The sequence below is a fragment of the Halyomorpha halys genome, unplaced genomic scaffold, assembly GCF_000696795.3.
Source record: "Halyomorpha halys isolate HHAL.00 unplaced genomic scaffold, Hhal_1.1 Scaffold612.1, whole genome shotgun sequence".
Lineage (NCBI taxonomy): Eukaryota > Metazoa > Arthropoda > Insecta > Hemiptera > Pentatomidae > Halyomorpha > Halyomorpha halys.
Window position 1 is genome coordinate 148678 of NW_027114055.1, and position 10700 is coordinate 159377.

Consider the following 10700-nt stretch of genomic DNA (forward strand, 5'->3'; position numbering starts at 1 on the left):
TGTATGTTATCAGAAAAGAGGGGATGTAAGATAGTGATCTATATAAGGGGGTAGTGAAGGGTTGTGAAAAATTTGGTGACGAGGGAGTACAATTTTTGTAATTGTAGATAAATCTGTTAACAGACACAAAATTGAATTTTGGGAAGTCCATAAAAACAGGGAGCAATATAATTGGAGGAAATGAAGTACATAAATAAAAATATAATAGATTTTAAATATAAAGAAAAACATGATAGATTCTAAGATCTCACGTTTGCAAATTGATTACTAATAACGTGTGGGATTTCTTCTCTCTTGGGGTCCATTATTGGATTATCGAAAGCCTAGAACTTGATAATACAATCAAATTTAAGATCCAGCACTCAAATATAGATTAATATAAACTTTTCAGATTTCTTCGTTCTTTTGGGGTCATTAGTGGATTCTATAAGGCCTAGATCTTGAAAATACAATTGACTTTAAGATTATGCATTCCTTAACTGACTGATTTTATATTTTCGGATTCCTTTGATCTAGGGATCCCTTAAGGGTTTGTAGGAGGTTTGGATTTTGAAAATACAAATACAATTTATTTAGAGATCGCACCTAAGCCAAATAATGAATTTTAATTTTTCAGATTTCTTCATTTTCCTCAGGCCCGAGAAAAGTCTATGCTATGGCAAGATCAGATCAATTTTTTGGGACATACTATCTCCAGGGAAAGTGTGAGACTGGAAATTCGGAAGGTGTTGGTCCTAAAAAAAAATGGAAGTACCAACAGAGGTGGAAGGGATACATCGATTCCTGGGAGCGTGAAATTAATACAGAAGTTTTCTTCCAGACATGGTGGAGTATCTTGTACCTCTCAACAATTTGTTAAAGAAAGGAAGCACGATACTATTGATGCCAACATAGCACATAACATCTGGAAATGCATTGAGCAGCTACAACGGTAAGCAGTTCTTACATCCCCCGACTTCAGGACACCACTTATGCTCACAACGGGTGCATGCTACGAGGTGAGAATGCTCTCAGGGTGGTGTTGGCACAGAAGACTGAAGGGGGAGAGCATAGTGAATGCTAGTCGGCATCTCACAGAGTATCACGCAAACGCAAGATCAAAGAAATTCGAAAAGTTTATATACATCGGTACTATTTAAAAAATCTACGCTCCTGATTACCCAATAATGGACCTCAAAATCAAAGAAATCTGATATGTAAAAATAAATTGACATGTGAAAGCGAATCATAAAATCGATTGTATTTTCAAAATCCGAGCCTTGGGTTCTAATAGGGATGATAGAGGGATAATGATTGAAGTCTTTATATTCTTACTTAACTGTTTAATTTCCATGATTTTTTTTTTCCCCATTAGGATAAAATATTCAGAGTTTAAATACAATGTTTTAAGACACTCAAGACTTTTTTACAGTACACCTTTATTAGAGTTTGATATAAGAACCAATGTGCATATGATATCTGATCTAACCTTATTACCTGAGTATTATCACTGAAATATAGATCACTTATTTTGTATGGTTAAATGAAATATAATTTTGAAAACAAAATAAAGTGGAACAATAATAAAATAATTAATGGAAAAAACAACTTCACTGTCAAAAACTTGCCAAGAGGTGAAACACTTCTTCTAAATCTTCCAGTTTATACAAACTGAATATTTCTGAAAATTAATCACAAGTAACTATACAGAAAGAGAGCTAAAAACATTAATAGACCATTTTTTATCAATTTTATAATAACTTAAATACAATATACACACAAAACATTTAAATTCAACAGTTTAAAGGGTATTCCATATCAAATCATCCACGTAATTGGGGATGTGCCACACAATACTGATTTCATAAAAAACTCAATATTCAATGTATGATATACCAAAAACTGAAAAAAATGATATTTGTTGTTCATAGAGAAATGCACGATTGTTATAAATCATTGCTTTTTATACTTATTATACATAAAAAAAGGTAATGCATCTTCACTCATTAATAAGTTAAATGTTGTATAACTTACATTGAGAGCTCTGGCCAAAAAGAATTGAAGATTTTATACAAAATAAAATGAACTGAAACATTTAACCTAGCTCGCATAGATGGCGTAGGGAGTTGGCGGCCCCATTGCCTGGTCATTGTACCACAAGCAACCACTGGCTCTGCTAGTTGGGGGAACATCTATTCTGATGCTCACACAGTACACCATTGCAGCAAACATTAACACCAAGGTCACTTACAATACACACCCTAGGATCACTTTTTGGAGTGCTAAGCTCCAACTTCTGAACCAGCTACCCATACGCAGTTTATAATCATTGGGAGCCTAATGGTTATGCCTAAGGAGGGAGGACTAAGACAAGTTTTCAAACTGATTTGAGAGGGGGAGGCTATGTCTTCAAAGTTTCCACTGGAAATAGACATTTTAGTCCCATTTGGACATTTGGTCCCCAGAATCCAAATAACCAAGTCTCTCAAAAAGGTCTATGTGTATGTATGTGAACAGCTCAGATCAGAAACGAAAATTTTTACTCAACTGAAATTATGTATTCAAGATTGGACATGCCTGGGATGTGACAGCCACTTTTTTTTAAACTCAACTTACCAGAAGTACCACTTTGAATCATCACTTTATTTTCTTCTAAAAGGCTCTAACAATTTTGATAAAACTTGTCATATATATGAATAAACAAATTATCTTCAATATCAGTTAGATCTTATGCTTTTTGACAAATATTTTGGTTCATTCCATATCACGACACCCATCATCTTAGATTTGAATGAAATTAAGTATACTTTATCCATTCATAGAAACAGTATTATAACCTAAATTTTATTATTCTAAATCAACTAGTTTTTTGTTATTTTCTTTCTTAAGACAGCTTTTTACAAAACCATCGTATTTATTTCCTCAGAGCTCCCAGAGAAACCTGCTTGCCTAATGGAATAAAAAAATATTGTACTATTGTTATTAATCAACCAAGTAGTATAAATATTTTAAGTAATATCTAATGAACTTATAGTATACTGCTGCCTTACTATCAATCAAACACCACCTCCTCTAAATGTAAATATTTAATAAATTTAATATCACAGTGACTTCTGATTTAGGAGCTCAAAAATAAGATGATGTAAAAAAAGACTTATTATGGAAATTTTATCTATACTAGCTAGGTTAAAATGTTTCAGTTTTTAAAAATTTATAATATAGAAAAGCAAAGGTAATAATTGATTACCCCAATTAGTCATTTATAATTATTATTCATTAATTTATATATAGTTTTGTTATTATAGTGTTATTTTTAATATATTATGAAGACTAAAGGAGAAACATACTTCAAGATTGTGTGTCAACTGAGAGAAAAATTCCTAATTTTTGGAAAACTGAGGCAGAATTATGGTTTTGTCATGTAGAAGCTACTTTATCTCATGTTTATATTACCAGCAGTATGACTAAATACAAAATTATTATACCTCTACTAGATTTAGATGTCCTAAAGCAAGTTACAAATTTAGTGAAAAATCCTAGTTCTACTCTGTATGAACATATTAAAAAGAGTATGAATTGGAAGAGGCATATGCGAAAGAGGCATATGCAGAATTTGAAAGCAAGAAAATTCAGCAGATGCTAGAAGGTAAGGAATTAAGTGATGAAAATCTATCACATTTTCGACGTTCCTTGAAGTAGGGCTGGATAAAGGTTCCCTTCTGATATCCAGAGGACACTACGGATGTGGTCATTGCCAGGAAACACATAAGCAATACTGTTAGCAACAGGTCACACAGATATATATATAGACTTGCAAAGGTCACCGATAAAATCCATGAGGTGGACTCTCTTGGGGAAGTAAGCACGGCAGCAAGTAACGATATGGCTGCATGACTAAATTTGATCAGTTGGCTAAGAAAACAACAATACTGGCTTCAGTTTCTACCCACATAGGTCATTCCAATAGCCTAAGTTCACGTTCAAAAGCATCTAGAGGACAACAGAGTTCAAATAAAAAAGACAGCTGGCTGTGCTTTTATCACTAAAAATTAAAAAATAAAGCAAAAAAATGCAATAGACCTAGTGCCTGGGGTTTATAGAACAACTGAACCCCAAAAAACTAGAAGACGGACCTGAAATGGCGTTGTATGGTTCCTCAATACTCAACACCACCTGTCCATGAAAGACAGAAAATCTGGGCAATATTTCCTAATTGACACCAGAGCAGCATTATCTGTCATACTACAAGCCAGTAAAAAGATATGGTGAAGTGGAACTCGTCAGATTTTAATCTCAGGCGATCTTTCAAGTGGACATTTATTTGGATCAACATCCCTAAATTTAAGAGAAGTCTTTCATTATTTAGGCAAAAAAGGTCTGGCAGAAAAAATTTGAATTTCAATGAGCCAAAATCAATTTTCTAGGGTACCACATTACACCTAGTAGTTTAAAGCCACAAGCTAGCAAAATCCAAGCCATTGGATTACCCAAAGCCAAAGGATGTGAAGCAGCAGTCAGCCAAGCTCCACTCAATCAATATTTGCATGGAGCCAAGAAAAACAAAACAATTTGGCCTTTGAAAGTAGCAAGAATAGTTAACGTAATACAGCATCTTGGCTAATCAAAAACATCAGGCCAAATTATCTCTCTTCTATCATGCTTCAAACAATTGTATAGGGGATGTACTTTAGCAAAAAGATAATGGTCAATGGATTCCTAAAAGTTTTCATTCAAATCCCTTGTCCCAAACCCAGTGCTATCTCAGCATATGATCAAGAACTTTTGGCAGTGTATTTTGCAGTTTATGGAAATTGAAGGACAAACTTTTTCATATTGACTGACCATAAGCCGCTCTTATATGCCATACTACATCTCAAGATCAATACAACATCTCCATTCGATTTTAGATTGTTTAATTATATCAGCCAATTTTCAATTGGCTATATTTGGCTTCAATATACAAATATATGTACATATATTTTTTCTGGCACATTAATCATGATATAATCTGGTCTTTGACACCAACTCAGGGTAAGGGTTATTCTGTCACTATAATTGACTGGTTTACTCAGTGGCCTGAAACTACTCCTGTGTAGGGGATAACAGCAGAAGTCGTAGCCAATGCTTTTTATGAAGGATAGGTGTGTAGATTCGAAATACCTTCCCTATTAACTACAGATAAGGAAAGACAGTTTGAAAACGATCTCTTTCAAATTTCTTGGTACCCGGCTAGTGAGTACTTCTCCTTACCACAAGGGCAATGGCTGTGTGGGGCAGTGGCAAAGAACTCTCAAAGCAGGTCTGATGGTACAAATGGACAGCAATCATTGGATCAAACTTTTACTGACCATTCTTGTGCTAAGAGCAACCAATATGAGACTCTAATAATAGTGTTTCAGAAGCCATGTATGGATAGATGATACATCTACCAGGTGAATTTCAGTCTTCTACCTCTGGTAACTCAAACCTAAAAGAAACTGTACAGGAGCTTAGGCAGTTTATGGGTGACCTACATCCTGTAACAGTTAGGGAAAGTAGAAAGAATATTTTCATGAATAAATCAATAAAAACTTGCACACATGTTTTTAGGGAACGACAAGGTAAGGACCCCTTATCAGCTCCATACTCAAAAACCTATACCGTACTGAACCATACACAAAACTATGTACGCTAAAGCTAGAAAGATCATGATTTCAATGGACCGAATGAAATCAGCTTTCTTATTAGCTGATACAGATATAAAAATAGTATACTAGACATGGATGACTCTGTAATGAAGAAAATAAAATCTACTTAAGAGCATTTTCCAGCTGTCACAAGATATGGAAGGAAAACTAAACCTAATGTGCGCTTCCTTTCAGGGGGGAGTGATCTAGCAGAAATGCTAACTTTTTTTATAAAACCTTAATCTAAATATTAATATTATTGACAATACAAAATATATGAAATATTGTGTGGGAGAGGACCCGCAGTATTAAAAGTCTTTTCAACAGCTGATGGGAGCCCTGTATTTTTCACTATTTATTTTAATAGAGCAGAAACAGAATATATCTAATTGCTTATACATAATTTCTGGAATCACACATTAAATATTCTAAATAGGCCAAATTACTTCAATATCATAATGGTTTAAGTCTCTAAATTTATTTTAAGTGGTAGAAATTATATTTAACCTGTAACATGACAGGTTACAATTAAAATTATTTGTCTGCTTTTTAATAAAATCAGAATTTTAGTACAATGCATTTAATACTGTGCTTGTTTATTTTTATATGAAAATGGATTAAACAAACTACAAAAAAAAATAATAAAAAAGTTCAGAATATATATCAAGCTGTATTCTTGAAGAAAGGTCAGTGCTGCAGCTAGTCTGTTAATTATGGTCTTCCGTTAGGATTTTCAAACCCACTGAGCAAAAAATTTGTGGTAACCAAGCTTCCACACCACAATTTGATGCATCAAACTCATCAATGTAAGACAAATACATATCGCTATGAATCCCTCAGATTCAACTGTCATGCTGAGGACTAAAAAATGATTTGAATTAATTATAAAAGTGCCTTTGATTCATGATTATTTTTTATTTATGTACAACACTGTTTTAACCTCGGAATTTCATTTATAATGTAAAATACGAGAAGATGGTTGAGGGTGCGGTCAACATGAAACACAAATAGATTGGTGTAACCTATTTAATTGTGCCAATGTTTCGGCTAGAGTTTCTAACCTTCTACAGGGCTAAGAACAGAACAAGATAACAACCACAATATGTATAGAAAAATAAAAAAGGAAATATAAACAGAATGACATAAAATGAATAATTTTACAGAATAGAATTAACAAAATGAAGTGATGAGAGAAGTGGGAAATAAAATGTATACATAGGTAATTGAAAAAGGGGTAAAATAACATAATTAAGGAAATAAAATAAAAATGAAGTTATATAATGCAAAGAAGTATTAATATATTAGTTATTAATAATTTAAAAATTGAAATATGGAAAGAAAAAGAAAATTGAGAGAAAGAAAATATATGTAACCATAATAATTGATGAAGAGGCAAAATATTAGTAAAGTTTAACAAAATAAGTGAATAGAAGAAAAAAAAAATTGAAAACAACCATAACAATATCGTGAACATAACTAATAACGTGGGTAAGGAAAATGGATTAAAGAAGGGGTGGTAAAATAAAGAAAGGGAATTATTATGGTTACCTATATTTTCTTTCTCTCAATTTTCTTTTTTTAATTATCATTTTTAAGTTAATATTTTCCAAATTTAGTACCAAATATTTCTTTTCTTCTACATTAAACAAGTAAAAGTCCACTATTACTTTCATTTGCCTGTGTATGAAATATGCAGTAAAGGAAATGATTGCGATTGTGAATATTTTTTAATGGAAATAGATATTTTAAGGTCCCCTAAGTTCAAATAGCAAAGTATATTTGAACTGATAAATTTAAATACATTAAGTGTATTTTATATTTAAATTATTATTATAATTGTTAAAAAATGATCTATTTATTGGTTTTTTAATATAGTAACTTTTTCTGATTCATTTTAATTAAATATATATGTATAACCCTGACCATCTTCTTATATATATTTTAATTAAATGTTTTAATAAAATTTATTCTCAGTCAGTATAATTTACTGAAAGGAACAATCTGTCAAAAAAATTATGGTAACAAAAGGAGCAAAATTCACAATAATTATCCCATATGGCAGCATACATTATAAGAATATGTAATACAGACATTACAGTACTATTTAAATTGGTTGAACTCTTTCAAGAAGATGCATATGTTTAGTGTGAAATATCTCGATTCTGGTGAAAATAAAATGCTTATTAATTGGGTAGTAGCTTATGAATTGAATGTTACACAACTTAATCCAAAATAAATTATAAAATGCCAATATCCTAAGTTTATACGAACAATATTACAGAAGTTTGGAATACAAAGACCAGAAAGATTCTTATAAAAATTTCATAACTGAAACAGCCTAGATTGTATATAGCCTCAAATGCCCTCTCTTGACGCCAAATAAAACAAAAAAAAATTATACGGTAAGAAATTTATTTATAAGACAATTTCTAATGAAAAAAAAAAAGGGTAATGATAACAATGACATCTTACCCTAAGACTGGTATTCTGTAAAGAGAGAAATATTATGGAAAAAAATAAAGATTGATAAAATAAATGTGTACTGAGGTACTTGGTGAAAAAGTATAACTAGAAAACAGGCACTTTTTTTTTTTTTTTTAATATCTTATTTATAAATTACATATATATTCATACTAGTTTGGTTTAAATAGCATGTATATATATGTAATTAGTAATAATTTTGAACAAGATGGTCAGGGGAAGATGTAATAACACACAACAAAGAAAAGTGAAAACGAGAAAACAGAATTTAACTCACTAAAAATGGAAAATAATAGTGTGTTGAATTTTGTTTTCTCACTTCTATTTTTCGCTTAATTATGTCTACTGTTCATTTTCACCTAATAGTTTGCTTATTTTTTTTATAATTATATCATTGTCTATTTTTTACTTTCTCTTTTCCTTCATTTGTATGTTACGTTGTTTTCACTTATATTTTTATAATTTTAACCCTACCTTAATTTTTCCTTTTGTATTTATCTTATTATGTCAAAATATTTTTTGTTGTTTTTATGTATCTTTCTAGCCCTGATAAAGCTCTACAAAGTGGGGCGAAATGTCGGCAAATAAATAGTTGTTAACTATTTTTGTTTTCCAGTGACCGCACCCCTGACCCCATCTTCATAATTTGAATTATTTATATATATATATATAAATTAGTAATACCTAACAACTTTCACCAAGCTAAAATAAAATCTCAAAAATTTTAAACCTCTGTTTCTCTCTTGCTCCATGAAATCAGTAACTGTTGTACCCCTATGTACCTCACCCATATTTTTAATTCTGCCAGAATAAAACAGCATTCTTTCAGTAGTTGTAGTTTTTCCTGAAAGAATATAAAATATATGATTAATAAAACAATATCAAGTTTATCGCAATATTTTGATTGTGACTCCAAAATAAAAATTATTAGGAATAAACACTATATATTTTGTCCCATTATTCAATGATAAAATCTACAATTAATAATGCTTATAATAATTGCTCATTACATGGAATGTAGAATGTATAACTATATATAAATTATAAAGCATTAATGTTTTTTAACAGTAAAACACTAATACTTCTTAACTTCTCCCAATCACCCTGAAATTGAATGATAAAATAATATAATTATGAATCAAATTATAACAGACAAACATATTAACAACACTGCATGCCCAATCTTCATCCAATTTATAAAATTTGGTCCTTAATTTCCAATAAAAAATAATTAACACAGTTTTTATTAGCATACTCTAAAGAAAAATAACACACCAGCATCAATATGAGCTAGAATCCCGATATTTCTGATATTTTTAAGGCCACCATCATAAGTAGTATTGTGCATTTGGCAATTTAAAAACAAAAGAGGACTTTTTAATTTTCTTTTGGCATTAAATAGCAACATTCTTGGTAACATTTGAAATTATCAAAAAATAACACTAGACAAAAAGTAGCGGCACAAAATTTTAATCCAAAGAAGAAACCAAAAATTACACATTTAGAAGTTTATATTCCCCTAAAGCAGAAAACGTCATAACAATTGATACCACATTAAACTTACGTTAATTCAAAATTTTGTACATTCAAAAACAAAACTTTATACAATAACAATTTTTGTATAGTATGTTATTTTAGATAGGATACTGGAATTGGAAGAATAACCTCAGTTAGGCTAGTGAAGCACTGGCCCAGCATGCATATTTATACTGTTAGCCCTAAACCTTCCGAGAGCTATTCTAAGGTTTCCATCCAGAGTAAGAGTGCTAAAAACAAAACCTTTATTAAATGAATGTTCACTTTGGGTTGTAGATAATCGCAAGTGTATAACGGCATAGACTAACACTATAGGATTAAAAAAAAAATCCGAGCCAAAACTTCGAGTGAGTTAACCAGGGTAAAAAATTACCCAATTTTTGCGTGACTTCCTGGGATCATAAAAATAACAGTATGCAATACAAACTAGAGCGCAAATAACTTTTTTTGGTTCCAAAACCACTTCGTTATAGCGGTGGAATAGAGCTTAGCTGCTGGCCATACAACTTAACATTACAACTTTTAGTCACAATAAATTTACACTATTATACTTTATCACAACAATGTGGTTGGAGCGATCTTTGTTGTTTTCATGTCCCATCTCCCGTTCCTAGCCCAAATAGAGTAGTGTGTCTGGGTGGATATATCGCAGTCGGATGTGTTCTTCGAGTTGGTTCACGAACTGTTGCTTTATATTTTCCTTGGGTAGTGCTAGTAAGTTTATCCCTGTAAGCTAATGAGTGGAGAGCATCAGCAGCACCTGTTTGTGCCATGAGGTGAGAGTTGGCTGGATGACCTCGGTGTTCCACTGAGGGTATAGTCAAAGCATCATATGTGCCTGTCGTCGCTAAGTGATGCTGTGTGGCGGAATTTCCTTCGGTTGGCTTCTCTCGAAGCAGATCTTGCACCAGTAATTGCCATTTGAGGGTAGTCGGCGGGATGCTTGTTTGGGTTGAAGCACCGCTGCGTCTGTAGGAATTCATCTTTGGGGTCCCCAGGGGCACCTCTGTCACCCAATTTTATGAAGAGTTGAAGTAG

General features: G+C 31.9%; 1 protein-coding gene across 4 annotated transcripts in view; it reads right to left on the bottom strand.

Moving 5' to 3' along the window:
- mRRF2 (mitochondrial ribosome recycling factor 2) overlaps nt 1-9606 on the bottom strand; it is a 152760-nt gene extending 143154 nt beyond the window's left edge. For 3 of the 4 annotated variants that reach the window (XM_067051305.1, XM_067051304.1, XM_067051303.1), the window contains exons 1-2: nt 9402-9606; nt 8857-8970 (exon numbers count right to left, since the gene is read on the bottom strand). In XM_067051305.1, the coding sequence (XP_066907406.1) occupies nt 8857-8970; nt 9402-9546 (259 nt within the window). In that variant the 5' untranslated portion in view covers nt 9547-9606. Of the gene's footprint in view, nt 1-8810; nt 8971-9401 lie in introns of all 4 variants that reach the window. The other variant, XM_067051306.1, reaches the window with a different exon arrangement.
- Nucleotides 9607-10700: the final 1094 nt, after the last annotated feature.